Here is a 15,330-nt window from a genome sequence, read left to right on the forward strand (position 1 = left end):
GGAGGTAACAAGGGGAAAATAGAGAAAAGAAGAAGCTGATAACCGACATTGAGGAGAGACGACAGAAACGGGAACGGGGCGGCGAAGTGCATAAAGAACTGCACAAAAGTACCTCATTAAATGAGCCAGCACCGCGAGATTCGAGGTAGCCAAAGCGCAAGACACCAGCATCATCATTTCGGTGGTGGAAGCAGACACGGAACACATTCTGAAGCGGAAGAAGACAAGACCAAAACCTAATTCCCGCCACTTATCCCGAGTAAGCACTAGCTTGTGAGCAAGTCAGGAATCGATTATCCGTTGCCTACACTATGCAGCAATAAGAAAATCCCCTCGGAACGCTCGTTCTACGGTTTACTACATCTTCCCTACGCTAAATGGATAAACAACACCACCCATTCGCAACGAACGCTTACCAATACGATGTTTCGGAACGTCAATGTCACAAATACGCCACGGATCCCACAAAACAACTGTATACATACTGCTTTGAGCAAAGCCTCCCATGTCCAGCGAGCATCATGCATAACGCATCACGATTTATACGATATACAATACCCCCTTCATCGGCAAAGAAGCATTGTTGCACAGTTACATTGTTACCAAAACGCAGCGATCAACACAAGAAGATAGTACTTGTTTTTTCGGCAGCTAGAGAGCTTGAAGAATGCAGAATGATAGCAAGATCTGTTGGTTGCTGGGGCATCCTCTAATCCGTGCAGACAAGAGGCTAGCGTAATCGGTGTACCAGATAATGGCCGTCCGTTCACGTCGGCCCCATCGGGCGGGGGAGATAGCAGTGTTGTTGTTGTTGTTGTTGTTGTTGAAAGATTCGGGGCATGCGATAGCAGGCAACGCTGATGAAGAAATCCGTCTGAGTTCGAACAAGTGTATTGAACTATACATGATGATTTGTCTACAAATTCTCCAAAGATCAAATTACGCCCGCTCGCTCGTTAGCTAATGAGAACATGAGGTGTTTTTGAGAACTCGTGTCTGATGGATGCCACCAACGCCTCTTCTTAGCCCAGCAACCATGTCGTGTGAATCCAATTAGAAAGAAATGCTCCGTGCCACTTAATATGCCAAACTCCGATGTACGCCTTATCCATTGATGGCGTTGTGCAAGCGTCTTCGATTACGGCTAGTTCTGAGTGCCGTAGTGTCCATTGCGCTTCTAGAAGAAGTAGTAGAGCACACTCCCACCCGCTGTCATAAAAACGCCGAACCACCACCACTGCTCAGCCCTGGCGGCGCCAGGCGTCCTCTTGTACAGCACTTCGTGGTTCATAGGTAGTTCGCCGCGCTTCGAGTTCTTGGCTGAAGGGGTTTGCGTCACGAGAGGGTTGAGGGTCGTGGTAGGTAGCATTTTCGGCGTGGACATGGCAAGGTACAGAGGCATCATGGGCGCGCCGTCCCATTTGTAGAGGGTGATGCGCGGGATCTTGTGGTAGGCGTCCGAGGCAACGTACTCGTAATGCTGCACAGAATGGTTAGTATGATGGACTTGATGAATTTCCGGAGGGTTGGTTGATTGGGAGCGCGCGAAAAGGCGTTTCAACGTACATCGAATAGTTCGCTCGCATTGTATCGTGTGTAGACGGAGTTCTTGTAAAAGCACGGGTCGGAGTAAAGCTGTCTGCCGTCCACCTTGATGGGCTTGAGGACCAGAGAACCGTTTGCGAGTTTCTCGTAGGTTCCGTGCTGCCATTGGATTATGCCCTTGGGGCATTTGGGATCTGTTGCTGTGATGGCTGTCAGCAAGGCAGCATTGATGCGATTACTGCCAACGTACGGTTTGCGACAGCGCGGTAGTATGCCTCTTCAAAATGTCCATCGGCAGTAAAGGAGTAGCTGATGCCCGTGTGCTTGGGCTCGGTGAATTTCTCATTTACGGGGTCGTAGAAGTCCTGGAGGGTAGTTAGTCTCGCGTCGCTGAGCGCACATGGACCTGTGGATGCATACAGGTCCGGTCATGGTCGAGTTCGCCTTGCTCGTCCAAGTGCCGACGAGTTCTGCAGGAAGGGCGGCTGTTTGGGCTTGCGCGCCCAGAATGGCGGCTCCTGAGAGTAGCAGCGCTGCTATCCGTGACAACATGGTTCGTGTGGTGTGGGTGCGTGAACGAGTGTGGATGGTCGGTGGTGTGCGAAAGCGAGCGTGGGTGCGCGAGGGCAGGAGGTTGGTGTGAGGAGGACGGTGGTGGTTGTTGTTGAGGGGAGGATGTTTGGCTATGTTTGAGTGTCGCCGCCTCCTGGTTTGGATCGAATCGACAGGGATCACGCGGCTAGTTGCAGATCAGCACCGGCTTCCGGTGGACAAGGCCGACATCATCGCTCGCACCCGCAGCGGATCTTTTAGCGATTCCCGCCATCGCTTGCTTTGCTGTACGGCTCTGTAGACGATTGATTGTTGTTGTTGCAAATACGGCCTCTACTATTCACTATTGCCATCTTGTCACAGCGCTGTAGCACCAGATCCGACTTCCGGAACATCGGTACTCTCGCTGGAACGCCGTTACGCTTGCAATTAAACGACGCTATGGCCGCGTCACTAGCAGCTGTCAAGAAGGAATTGCGCAACAGGATTAGGAGCATTCTCAGAGGACTTCCCGAAGCCGTTGCGGCTGCTCAATGTACGTCATGGTTTCTGTTGTTGCAGCTGCTTCTACTTATGCTAAAAAGCATCCAATGCTACCAAGGCTCTGCTGTCCATGCCAGAGTACCAGGCTGCACGCACGATAAGTGTCTACCTATCTATGCCAGGCGGTGAAATATCCACGAGCGAGATTGTGCGCAATGCACTAGACGAGGGCAAGAACGTCTTCATTCCCTACACGTACACTTTGGACGCGCCCAAACAAGGCCAACCAAAATCTATCATGGACATGGTAGAGCTACAGTCGATGAAAGACTTTGAGTCACTGGAATCTGACAAATGGGGGATTCCCACTCCAAGCAAAGATTCCATATCATCACGTGCAAATTGCTTTGGCGGTACCGGCATCACGAATGGGGAGACCGAAGGTGTGAGTGCTGGTCTCGATCTGATCGTCATGCCGGGTATGGCTTTCGACTCGCAGTTCGGCCGCCTGGGTCACGGTAAAGGCTTCTACGACTATTTCTTGACGCGTTGTCACCAAGTTTCGCGCATGCCTTTTCGCGGTAAGAACTACTGGCATTGTGTATTTGGAGGGCTAACTAACCAAGTTGAAGTTGGCCTCTCGTTAACTGAGCAGTTCCTGCCGCCAAACGAGTCGGTTCCCATGGATTCGTCCGATTTCCGTTTGGACGCTTTGATCACCGGTGATGGCGAGCTCCGTCGCGTGGGAGCTTAATATCCTCCCATGAACCTTTCAAACGAGATTGTCCGTGTTACGCGGCGTCATCTCCCTCCAAGCCTGATATATGCGCTGTGCCCATGGTATGTCTCTATGACTATGCGGGGAGTAAATAGGCTTTTGCGCTTATTGGAGCTGCTGGATGAGAGAAATGTTATCGCCCTTGAGCAGAATCTGGCCGACTTTGCGCCTTTCCTCTGGCGCGTCTTTCTTGGCGAGAGTGACTTCGATGGCGTCGTCGATAACGAGGTTCATGAATTCGTCAAAGCCCTGCGCAGTTGTCAGCAGCTGTCGCGATGAGATATCTAGGCAGTCGTACCCTAAGCTTTCCCTCAATGCGCATGCCCAAGTTCTCGTACAACCACACCGAGATGGTCGCTCGTGATTGCAGAAGCTTGAAAATGAAGTTGATCGGGGGAAGGAGAACTAAGACACAATTAGCTGTTGTCGCGTCGCATGCACGTGGTAGTGGTCGTACCCTTTCCTCCGCCGCGGCCTAAGACGAGTTAGCTAATGCCTGTGCAGCAAGGCAAGAATACTGACCACCACGTCCAGTCATTGTGAGGGTTGATGGCGAGTCTCCGGTAGTATCTGGGAGTGGTAGGGTCCGAGTCGGGGCGCAATGTGGGGAGAGGCTCGGGGGAGAAGCTGTGGTGGAAGGAACATTTCTGGCGCGACCTGAGCGGTCACAAACGCCTTGGCACCAACGTGGGGATCTTCGTGCTACTTTGACTATGCGACCGAACGCAACTGCCCGTCTCCGAACAAACTCACCCTCACCACCACCACAACTGCCGCCTTTGTCCCCTCCCCACCGCTTGCACCTGCCGCCGTCTACACTCGTCTGACCCGTCAGTTGATGCGCGCAATATAACACACGCCCCGCCGCCTTGCTCCGAGCAGTATCCGCATCCGTCTCCCCCCTCCCCCACTACCTGCTCGAATTCGCTCACCATGGCTGCCAACGGACAGCAGATCTTTGACCCTGTGCTGGCGGCGCACAATACCATGGCGTCACAGGCGGATCGCGCACAGAAGGAGCAGGCACATCAGTTTCTGGAACAGTTCCAGAAGTCGGTATGTAGCATGGGCACATTTGCACGAGGCGTGAGGGGCTGATATGTCACAGGAAGAGGCATGGACTACCACACTGGCTATGCTCGAGGCAAATTCAGCAGACGCGGCCGCCAAGCTCTTTGCTGCCACGACACTCAAGGGAAAGGTGGGTTGTTGCTCCTGCAGCGTGCGCACATGCTGACTGTGCCAGATTGTATACGATCTTCACCAAGTGCCTCGCGCACAGCTTCCAGAGCTCCGAGCGTCCATCATGCGAAATCTGGCGATATTCCATGCTGGACCCAAGCCCATACGTCTGCAGCTATGCGTGTGTCTGGCGAATCTGGCCATACAGATGACCGAGTGGAAGGATGTCCTCAAAGACGTTGTCAACGCCCTCGGTTCAGATCCAGCAACGCTACCTTGCGTCTTGGACTTTCTCCGTGTTCTCCCCGAAGAAGTCACACACGGACGCAAGATCGCTCTCACAGTACGTCCGAACGAGCCGCGCCCCGTCTTCAGCCCACGGCAATTCCCCAAGGTGTCGACATATGATAGTAGAGTTGTAGTCTAATATGTGGTGGTCAGGAACACGAGTTGACTATGAGGACGACCGAATTGATCGACGACAACGCCCAACAAGCCCTGGAACTCCTCATCCGATACGGCACTTCTTCACGTACGCTCAAACTTCCCCTTGCCAAGCTCGTTCCTACTGACCCTCCGTAGCCGCTGCCGCTCAGAACCCGCAGTTGCTCAACTGTATCACGTCCTGGATACGAGAGATACCCCTGGATGCCATCATCAACTCCCCTCTACTCAAAATTATCGTCGAAGACCTGTCCCTAGATGATCCATTCGAGGCTGCTGTGGAGTGCTTGAGCGCCCTTATTGCTGAGACCAGAGATGTCGACGAGACTCTCAACTCGATAATGATTCTCTATCCCCAGGTCATTAACCTCCAGACCAAGCTCGCTGAAGCGGCGCAAGAGGAAGACTCTGAGAAATTCAAAGGTATCGCCAGGATATTTGCTGAAGCAGGAGAATCGTGGGTCATTCTCATCGCGCGCCTACCGACCGACTTCCGCGCCCTGGTCCAAGCAATACTCGCCACGGCAGCGCTCGACAAGGAGAGGGATGCCATATCTCATACCTTCAAATTCTGGTACGACCTGAAGCAGTATCTCACAATCGACAAGTATGCCGAAGCACGCAACCAGTGCTTGGACATCTACTCCAAGTTAGTGGACATCATGATCGGCCATCTCGAATTTCCCAAGCCAGAAACTGGTGATGAAAAGGATCTGTTCGAAGGCGATCGTGATCAGGAAGAAAAGTTCCGCGAGTTCCGTCATCAGATGGGCGATGTGCTCAAGGACTGCTGCGAGGTTATGGGTGTCGTGGAGTGTCTTCAAAAGCCCTACGATCTCATGCAGCAATGGGTCCAGACTTACGGCGCTCAAGCTGGTCCGAACAATGTGCCCGAGTGGCAAAAACTGGAAGCGCCCCTGTTCGCTGTCAGAGCTATGGGTCGCATGGTACCTCCAGATGAGAACATTATGCTGCCTCGTCTGATCCCACTCATCGCGGGTATACCCGATCATCACAAGCTGCGATTCCAAGCTGTAATGGCCCTCGGAAGATATACCGAATGGACTGCACAACATCCTGATACGCTACAGCTGCAATTGGATTACATCATGGCCGCCTTCGAACATTCTACCAAGGACGTGATTCGAGCCGCTGCGCTATCATTCAAGTTCTTCTGCAACGACTGCGCAAGCCTGCTGGTAAACTTTGTCGGCCCCTTGCAACAGTTCTACGCAAAGAATCTGAACAAATTACCAATCAGCAGCCAAGAGGAGATCACCGAAGGTGTTGCTTCAGTAGTCGCCAAGGTACCCAACGAACAGCTTTTGGTAACACTCAAGCTGTATCTCGACCCGGTCATGGCCCACTTGATCGAGATCGCGCGACAAGCAAAGGACGAGGCGGATCAAAAGCTCATCGCCGACAAGATCAATCTACTGACCATTTTCTTCGAGATGGTCAAGCCAGAGATTGCGCCTGGACAGGAACATCCAGCGGTCAAATATTGCCAGGAGATCTTCCCTACCCTTGCCAACATGATCACACACTTCAACACAAGCATACCTATCCTGGAGCGTGTATGCCGGTGCTGGCGATACATGGTGCTCTCCTACCGTACAGCGATGCGCCCGCTCCTGCCTGATCTTGCAACCAAGCTGATTGAGGGCTTCGATAAGTCGAGGCAGGGCTGCTTCCTTTGGGCGACTGCATCCATCGTACGGGAATTCTCACAAGGTGTAGATGATGTTGACCCAAGTTTGGCGAATGATGTTTATCAGTTCTATGAGCAGCAAGCGAAGACCTTCCTGCGCATACTGAGCGATCTGCCACCTGAAGAGCTTCCAGACCTCATCGAAGACTACTTCCGCCTTGCTGCCGACATGGCACTCTATTTCCCCTCGGAGTCGATCATGTCGCCACTCATGGACACTGTTCTTCTCGCAGCCTGCAGCTCTCTGACACTGCTTAAAGAAGACCCTATCATCGCAGTGCTTCACTTCCTACGAGATTTGCTCGGTTACGGTCGCAACTCATCACCCTCATCTAGCTTCGACAACACCCGTCACGACGTCCCCGAGCAACTGCGAAACCGCGTCAAGCAACTCGTTGTTGGTGCTGGCGTTCAGTTAGTTCAGCGTATCATGACTGGAATGATGTACAGCTTCCCTGAAGGCTGCTTCGCCGATTCTTCTGGTGTACTCCTCGACCTCTTCGAGCTCATGCCTGAGCAAGTCGCTCAATGGGTTGCCAGTACTGTTGGAATGCTACCACAGGGCAGCATCACGCCTCAAGAGAGTGAGCGATTCCTCAACAACATCCGACAACGTATCCAAACTGGCGATGTTAGAATGATCAGGACCATTCTTCAGGACTTCACTACTAGCTATCGCCGGCGCAATGTGGCACCCCGTGAAGGTCTCGGCAGACTGGAAGCCTCGCGGTTCAGGTTCTCTGGTTAGATGCTGGGTTCCGAACCAAAGCTTCTGTTTCGAAACGTGAACGCGCCAGAAACTGAGGAACAGCTAAGGTGTTCTGCGCTCCTACTTCAAATGGTCAAGTTGAGCGCCTCCATAGGCCAGTAGGACAGTCGTATGTTTGGTGCGTGGTGTAGTGTATATCGAATAGCATAATTGTACTTGAAGCGTTTGTGTGTGGGCATTTGCATGGAAGATCGGGATATGAAAGGGCAGGATACCATCGGTGGGACAAAGTGCGGGTTATTGTTCAAAATGCTTAGATACCGTTCATCTCCATACTTCACAGTTCTTATGTTTGTGTAAGTGTTCAGAGTGATCATTGGCTTGCTTCATTGCAGTCCGCATATCAGTATTGTGAAAAAGCAGATAAGCCGCACATGTGAACGACGAATGATCGAAACATCGGCCGGATCACTAGATACTGCAGGCTTCCATCATTCGCAAGGAGCATTGCAAACACATTTACTTGGCGGCACCATAACACGGTCTATTTTATGAACATGCTCATTTGCGAGCGCCGCGATCTGTGATTGCCATAGTCTGGAATAACGTTCGTTGCTTCATTCTAGTACAACTTTGTCGAACGCACTTCCTTCTTGTTTGGTGGTATGACTGCTTGAAGTATGGCAGATTGGGAAGCAGCGGGATTCTGCTGTCCCAGCAAACAACAAACGCCATACCAGCTTCCTCAGGATTCTCCGTACAGGTTCATCGCTGGTTGCTTACCGACACAACCTTGCGCCTATCAAACAATATCCTATCTGAGCACCGACACTTCGACTCATACCCACCATAGTGTTGTCCTTATCCTATTCCTTGACCCACTGCTGTTGACACTACTTCTCGACACTCATCATCACTCGGGACACTACGCTGCTCGCAGCCCTCCCTGTTCCTACTCCATACGGTGACAGACCTGCATCTGCATCTAAGTATGTTGGCTTCGAAGCTGATAACTGGACGTTAGGTATGGCTTTGGCTCTGAAATAAGAGAAATGTGGCCTGGGATAGGAGCTGACGCCAACTTTTCAGTAAAGTCAATCCGCAAACGTAACAACGTTCCCCTTCACCTGTGGCATCTGCGCACCGCCCGCCTGGTATTGGCAAGAACAATATCGGCAGAACCTAAAGCTAGCAACCGTCCAGGAAACAAACATCCTGGATCCTCCATACGGGCGACCCGGCCTCGCGAGAGCTAACTCCACAGGATCCGGTTATAAACCAACGTCCATTAGGTCGAGCACTTCAAGCGCATCACAAACGTCCACCAGACCAAGAAGACACTCGCAGCCGGCTCTCCCGCCAACACTTGCGGAGAAGATCGCACTAGGCCCTCAGCTCAATCCATACCATAGCAAGAATCCCCATCGCCTCGACAGATACAGTAGCGTCCGGGACGTTTACCTTGCCAGACAAGAGCAACGTACCAAGGAAGCAGCACATCAAGAAGAGCGACTTCAGCAGCTTCGGCTCCACCGGCGGAGGGTTTCTCGTCAGCTTGACGGACCAAGATCAGCTGGGGCTTCACCAGCTTTGAGTCGCACAAACTCAGAGAAAGATCTTGTCCGAACATCGTCTCTCAAAAACTTCACCAAAGAACTGACAGCATTCGAGAAATTTGGGCCACTTAGGCGCACAAATACCGGCGACTCCAACGCATCCTCATCAGGACAGTCGAACAGGTCTAGGAAGTCAACCCTTTCCCGGGTTTTGACGGCTGACCGCTATGATCGAGACACTGAAAGAAATGAAACACGGCAAGAGCGGCAGTTACGAGAGCCTGGCGCTAGAACGAACGGCGAGCCAAATTCTGCATCGCATGGAGGACAAGGACTCGGAAGACTCCTTGGAAAGCATGCGGACAAGAGTACTCGGTTGGCACCATCTTTAGCATCGCGTTGTTAGATCCGTATGACTGATCTGATTTAGCGAACGCGCGCGCGATATATGGACCGAATCGTTGTCTAGACGTGATAAGTTTCGCCCCGACTTCCTCACGAAAAATTGGAGCTTGCATCGTCGAACACAATCCTTCGAGTAGATCGTACGTACATTGTTGCTCTGCAAAAGAGGACTCGCGTCTCGCTGCCTTGGAGCACTTGCTTGTAATCACCGAAGATCTGCTCCAACGACTTATGGATGCCGAGGGCATCACGAGTAGTGGCTGGTTGCCCGCCACGCCACAGTCACACCATGCAGCAATGTTCGGAAGCGCAGCCGGTAGCATAGCGGGTGGAAATAGTAGCGTAGCAAGCAGTGTCCAGCCAAGTCGTAGAGGCAGTGCTCAACCACAGGAGTAAGACTCTTTTCACAATATCGGCATCGGCATACTTACAAGAAGCAGCTTCCTCATCGACTACACTCAAGGTTCACCGCAACTGGTGCAGCAGTCGCCACAGTGTCCACCACCCCCGAGTTCGGCACCATCACAGACTCCTTTCGTCAATGACTTCAACACGCCTTATTCACACCACCACATCCAAAAGCCCAAGCTCCCTAGAGTCAGTAGTGATACAGCGTTTCAGACGGCTACTAGCCCACTGAAGGCTTTTGTGCAGACAGTCCCGAGGACCAACAGCGATATTATCCAGCAACCTAAGCCGATGCCTGTTGGGCAGTTCCAGGGGCCTGGAAGAGGCAGGGTGCAATGGAATCTGGGCTCTGAAGGGTAGAAGAATCGGGTCTCGAGTCATCGGCTGCTTGAGGTCTGGGAAACGATGGACGTTGGGTATTCCTAAGCTGTATTTGGATGCTTGATCTGGTCAATCAACCGTATTGTTACTGCGCCCATGTCTCCATCTTGGTTAGGGTTCTATTAATGGTGGCTCCCACTTCCAGCTGTGACTCATGAGCGTATCTTGTGAGAGACCGGAATAGAGCTATCAGCCGATGCCATGACGAATCTTGTTGTGCATCCCATGGCTAATACATGTGACGAGAGGGAGTGGTGAGTCGCAACTATTAGCGCGAAATCTTGGCGGCGGAGCGCACACATTGAACCTTGGAATTGCCCCACAGGCTACCGCCACTTCTCGTTTCTGCTATATCATAAGGGACCCCCCGACTACGACCGACGGCAACATTCACAACACGCAACCACAACCGCCAAAATGTCAAGACCTGCAGGGTGAGTCTATGCGCACGCATTCCTGCCCATGAGCGCCCGCCGCCCCCGCACCATGGCCCATCAAAAGACGGTCTTCCGCATGAACACCAGCCCTACTATAGAATCCGGTGAGCTGACATTAATGCTATAGCCGCACCGACTGGGCGGAAGAAGACGACGAGGAGTCCCTCACCTCCCTCCCACCCAACCAAGTCATCAAGAACAAGGACGGAACAGAGACAGTCATCTCCTACCGCATCGGCGAAGACGGCAAGAAATACAAGACCACCAGGCGCATCAAGAAGACGGTCGTCAAGCAGATCGTAAACCCTCGTGTGGCCGAGCGAAAGCAATGGGCAAAGTTCGGACAAGAGAAGGGCAAGCCCGCGGGCCCGCAAACGGACACCGTCTCCGTCGCTGAGAACATCGCCTTCCGACCGGTATCGAACTGGAAAGCCAGCAACGAGGACAAGGGCGACGAGGCAAAGAAGAAGGCCGAGCTCAAGAATGCAAAGATCAAGTGTCGTATTTGCCAGGGCGACCATTTCACCACAAAATGTCCTTTCAAGGACACCATGGCTCCCGAGGGCGACGTCGCGCCCGCAGATATGCCCGATGACGCGCCCGGCGTCGGAGCAGGAGGAAGCCTGGGTACTGGCTCTGGAGGCTACGTTCCCCCGCATCTGCGTGGACGTGCTGGTGCTGGTGAGAAGATGGGCGGCAAGTTCGACCGGGACGATAGCGCAACCCTCCGTGTCACCAACGTGTCTGAATTCGCCGAGGAGCAGGATCTACGCGACATGTTCTCCAGGTACGGACACGTCACGAGAGTGTTCTTGGCCAAGGACAGGGAAACTGGCCGTGCGAAGGGCTTTGCCTTTGTCAGTTACGCAGACAGATCGGATGCTGCTAAGGCGTGTGAGAAGATGGATGGATGTAAGTTTCACAACAAGTTTGTGATATCGAACCATGCTAACAGGTTTCAGTCGGTTTCGGTCATCTCATCTTGCGTGTTGAGTTTGCTAAGAAGGCTTAAGCTCAAGGGATTTGTGATGGCTCGGTGACGTTGCAATTTGGCGTTCGGGGCGATTTAACGGGCTACGACATCTATGACATGGATTTTCCATGCTTGACGATAGCTATCGTTAGTGACTTCAGACGAGGCTGCTTCTCATGAATATCAATGATAAAGTGCTCGGTTTGAACGTATCACTTGACGCCCAGAATCAGGCACAGCTTCATGGGGCTGGAGGAACGTTGTGAAATTGGAGTGCTTGCAGCTTGAATTGCATCCTAGGCGGCGTTTTCGCAGCCGGCATTCGCCATCAACCGTACTCCCACAACCGTAACCTGGTGGATACTCATCTAGGGCGCTCTAATCGCTCGCCTTGTACTTCTCCCGATACTCATCTAGCCTCTTCAGATCCTCTTCTCCACCCAAGCTCCTCAAATACTGAACAACATCATCTAGCGTCAAGATAGCCAGAACGGGAATGCCATATTGCTTCCTGACCTCACCAATCGCACTTGGTCCTGGCTTTCCATCCTCGTCATTGGGAGTAGGTGTCTTCTCTTGCCTGTCAAAAGCAACGATGATGCCGACAAGCTCTCCACCTTCCCTCTTGATGATATCAATAGCCTCCCTGATTGCAGTACCAGCGGTAATGACATCATCAACGATAACAATCTTCTTTCCCTTCAGACTTGCACCGACAATGTTTCCGCCTTCACCGTGGTCCTTTGCTTCTTTACGGTTGAAGCTGTAGCTCTTCTGTCCGTACTTGGCGAGATCAAGGTCTGCAAGCTTGTCGACTGATGCTGCTGCAAGTGGAATTCCCTTGTACGCTGGTCCGAACAGAATGTCCCACTGGAAAGAAGGGTCTGACTCGCCATGTGCCTTGAGAGTGTGCGCATACGCTGAGGATATGGAGCGTAGCAGGTCGGCTCTGTGAAATAGTCCCGCATTGAAGAAGTAGGGCGATATGCGCTTGGACTTGAGTGTGAAGGTGCCAAACTTGAGCGCGCCGGCTGACACGCAGTCCTTGAGGAAATTCTGTTTGAACTCTGGTAGCGACATGGTTGATTTTTTTTGTTACCGTTGATGCTTTTGGGTTCGGAAGTGGGTGAGGATATTCAGACATTTCTTTCCGAGCTCGGAAGCACGGACCCTTCTGGAAGCGTCGTCACTGATTTGATGTGTTGCTCAGAACTTTCAACTCGCGACATATCACCGCCAACGCCCCAGCACACGCCCCTCCTGCTTGCGCATCCACCACCTGCGTCACCTGCTTGTTTATTTTAGCTCGGCCTGTCTGTTTTAGGTTTTCGGGCGTCTGGGGGAATACCACTTCGGCTGTGGGCAATCAGGCGCAACACTTGGTCATTTCTTTCCGCCATCACCACCTAGTCTCCTCGACATGGGCATGTATGTCTTGTTCCCAATCCGTACACCCGAAAATATAGCCATGCTAATTGGCACTCTAGCTGGGACTCTCTTACCGGACGCAAGTCCAAGGACACGGCATCCGCCTCGCCCCAAAATTCCGACTTTGTGAAGGAAGATACTTTCCAGCCCACACCCTTCGATCCCAACACGGCCATCCAAAATCCTTCAGAATTTCTCCTCGACCCCTCGCAACTACATCCTCTCGCAGGTCTCAACCAAGACACTCTCGACTACCTGTCACTAGAAGATTCCGTCTTATCCGATCTGCCTGGCGCACAATCCGCCTTGCCTTCCCGCGGCTGGTCAGACGACTTATGTTACGGCACAGGTGTATCATACCTCTCTGCGCTGACTATTGGAGGAGCATGGGGGCTTGCTGAAGGACTACAAAAGAACCCGCCCAGCATGGCGCCACGGTTGCGAATCAACGGTGTGCTCAACGCGATAACACGACGAGGACCTTTCTTGGGAAACAGCGCGGGTGTGATTGCCATGGTGTACAACGGCATGAACAGCACTATTGGGTACTACCGGGGCAAGCACGATATGAGCAACAGCGTGGTGGCGGGCGCTTTGAGCGGTGCGCTGTTCAAGAGCACAAGAGGGACAAGGCAGATGGCTATCAGCTCAGGAATCTGCGCCTCTGTAGCAGGAGGATGGGCGGTACGTCGCACCACAATCTGCTCTTTAAAAGTAAAAAGCTGACAGCCTACCAGATAACACGAAAAGTCTTCTTCGAACCTGACCTAAAATCAGTCGATTAAACCCCTAAACCAGAAGCGATTGCTCCAAGCAAATGGATCTCTAACAAAAGGCTGCCTCACCGAGCCTTATTCCAAAAAAAAAAACTGGCATGCAGCCATCTTTTCTCAACTTCTACTACGTTCGACGTTTGTCCAGCATTTACACGAGTGCGATCTTAGCGTATCTTCCTCTACCTCCTCCTCATCACCACTCTGCGGGCTCTGCCCAACTTGTACAATAAGGCTGGCGTTCATCATATGGAAGAAAGACCCGGGTGCTACGAAGGCTTTAGAAAAAGGTTCATGGTGTCGGGTTGTTCAGTTCCTTTCACCCTAGGGTGGACCGGAATGGCTAGGCTGTGTGCTGTGTATTGTGTATGTATGTATGTAAAGATGAAGTGACGGAATGGAATGGAATGAAGATTAAGTAATGATAGATTCGATCAAATACCAAGGGCGAGATATGCATGCAGCATACTTGAGTTCTGCGAAATTGGGGATTTTCTTATCGTTTTGCATGTGAGCATATTTGATAGAAGTCGCGTCCTGCAAGCGGCTTCGTACGCGCTCAGCACAGATTGTGACATACTTGATCTAGTGGGTGTACGTGATTCCAATACGAATACTAGAATTTGTCCTCAGACCAGGATTCCCAGCGTAGCTTGCTCAAATCTAGCAAGGAGACGCCATATTCACTTTTGACGTGGTCTTCGCTGTCTTCGCTTTCTTCTTCGCTATCTTGTTCTTTGTTGTTGTCGTGACTTCTGTCTTATTCACTCCCATTCTCGCTATCCACATGTTCAAAGCTGGAAATGTCTACATCGTCGAAATCTTCACTGTTGTCGTCGTCTTCCTCTAAAGCCAAGGGCTAGGTCTGTTTAGGGTCATTAGTCTGGCTCGTTCTCGTCTCAATAATGGCGGTCAGCATCCTCGATTACAGAGCACTACATGGAAGTAAACTTGTCAGTCAAGGCAGCGTATAGCACGCAAGGCCAACGAGAATCTACCGAATCAAAGAATTAGATAGCCTCCTCTTTCCTATTCGAATCAGGATTCTTGATTGCTTCATTGAGCTCTCTTTCCACCTCTTCCCTGATAGATAATGCTCATCCGTATGAGTCGTACGGGCGGGAGTATTGGTATTGTACGCGCACGCGACGTGCTTCTCATTCGAAATCTTCCAGAAAGGGTCGGAGTGTATCGAGGACTCGTGGTCGAGTATTTAGTCTGATGGTGCCCTGTTCCGCCCCGGTTCCAGGGTTCACAATGAATTTCGCCGAGGGATTTCCCATGCGGATCATCTCCGCTTCTGCGGATCAAATGGTTTCATGGTCGATCCAGCTAGACACAAGCAGATTTCGATGTCGAAGTACTGGCTCAAGAACCAGGGCGTTGGTAAAGGTGGCTTGATGTATTGCGCTTGCGCCACGGACGCAAGCACCGTGTTCAAGGGAGAAACTGAACACCTCTCTGCTGGCACAGATCGGTAGCATAGAAGACTACAACGCTGTTGAGCTTAGCTGGTTTTCTTACTATAAGCTAACGTAGACTGCAATAGAGGACACATTAATTCT

General features: G+C 51.9%; 7 protein-coding genes across 7 annotated transcripts; 4 read left to right on the forward strand and 3 right to left on the reverse strand.

The window, feature by feature from the left end:
- Positions 1-1,177: 1,177 nt before the first annotated feature.
- On the reverse strand, positions 1,178-2,097 carry GT037_001307 (uncharacterized protein; the record flags this gene model as incomplete). Its single annotated transcript, XM_038926354.1, has 4 exons — positions 1,178-1,480; positions 1,567-1,745; positions 1,796-1,910; positions 1,966-2,097. 4 exons carry the CDS (start codon positions 2,095-2,097, stop codon positions 1,178-1,180), a joined length of 729 nt encoding a protein of 242 aa, XP_038792210.1.
- A 441-nt stretch (positions 2,098-2,538) lies between these two features.
- On the forward strand, positions 2,539-3,334 carry GT037_001308 (nagb rpia transferase-like protein; the record flags this gene model as incomplete). The annotated part of the gene is made up of 3 exons (XM_038926355.1): positions 2,539-2,632; positions 2,682-3,161; positions 3,213-3,334. The coding sequence occupies 3 exons, from the start codon at positions 2,539-2,541 to the stop codon at positions 3,332-3,334; spliced, it is 696 nt and encodes a 231-aa protein (XP_038792211.1).
- A 129-nt stretch (positions 3,335-3,463) lies between these two features.
- GT037_001309 (small nuclear ribonucleoprotein e) lies at positions 3,464-3,896 on the reverse strand (the record flags this gene model as incomplete). Its single annotated transcript, XM_038926356.1, has 4 exons — positions 3,464-3,607; positions 3,657-3,763; positions 3,816-3,833; positions 3,881-3,896. The coding sequence occupies 4 exons, from the start codon at positions 3,894-3,896 to the stop codon at positions 3,464-3,466; spliced, it is 285 nt and encodes a 94-aa protein (XP_038792212.1).
- A 395-nt stretch (positions 3,897-4,291) lies between these two features.
- On the forward strand, positions 4,292-10,133 carry GT037_001310 (karyopherin; the record flags this gene model as incomplete). The annotated part of the gene is made up of 7 exons (XM_038926357.1): positions 4,292-4,414; positions 4,467-4,559; positions 4,605-4,883; positions 4,982-5,072; positions 5,123-7,438; positions 9,391-9,757; positions 9,806-10,133. 7 exons carry the CDS (start codon positions 4,292-4,294, stop codon positions 10,131-10,133), a joined length of 3,597 nt encoding a protein of 1,198 aa, XP_038792213.1.
- A 438-nt stretch (positions 10,134-10,571) lies between these two features.
- Positions 10,572-11,603, forward strand: GT037_001311 (translation initiation factor eif3g; the record flags this gene model as incomplete). Its single annotated transcript, XM_038926358.1, has 3 exons — positions 10,572-10,588; positions 10,719-11,503; positions 11,554-11,603. 3 exons carry the CDS (start codon positions 10,572-10,574, stop codon positions 11,601-11,603), a joined length of 852 nt encoding a protein of 283 aa, XP_038792214.1.
- Positions 11,604-11,942: 339 nt separating this feature from the next.
- GT037_001312 (orotate phosphoribosyltransferase) lies at positions 11,943-12,644 on the reverse strand (the record flags this gene model as incomplete). The annotated part of the gene is made up of 1 exon (XM_038926359.1): positions 11,943-12,644. The coding sequence occupies one exon, from the start codon at positions 12,642-12,644 to the stop codon at positions 11,943-11,945; it is 702 nt and encodes a 233-aa protein (XP_038792215.1).
- A 340-nt stretch (positions 12,645-12,984) lies between these two features.
- Positions 12,985-13,777, forward strand: GT037_001313 (mitochondrial import inner membrane translocase subunit tim23; the record flags this gene model as incomplete). The annotated part of the gene is made up of 3 exons (XM_038926360.1): positions 12,985-12,992; positions 13,052-13,676; positions 13,730-13,777. 3 exons carry the CDS (start codon positions 12,985-12,987, stop codon positions 13,775-13,777), a joined length of 681 nt encoding a protein of 226 aa, XP_038792216.1.
- Between the last annotated feature and the right edge of the window lie 1,553 nt (positions 13,778-15,330).

The sequence above is a fragment of the Alternaria burnsii genome (assembly GCF_013036055.1).
Source record: "Alternaria burnsii strain CBS107.38 chromosome Unknown 705, whole genome shotgun sequence".
NCBI lineage: Eukaryota > Fungi > Ascomycota > Dothideomycetes > Pleosporales > Pleosporaceae > Alternaria > Alternaria burnsii.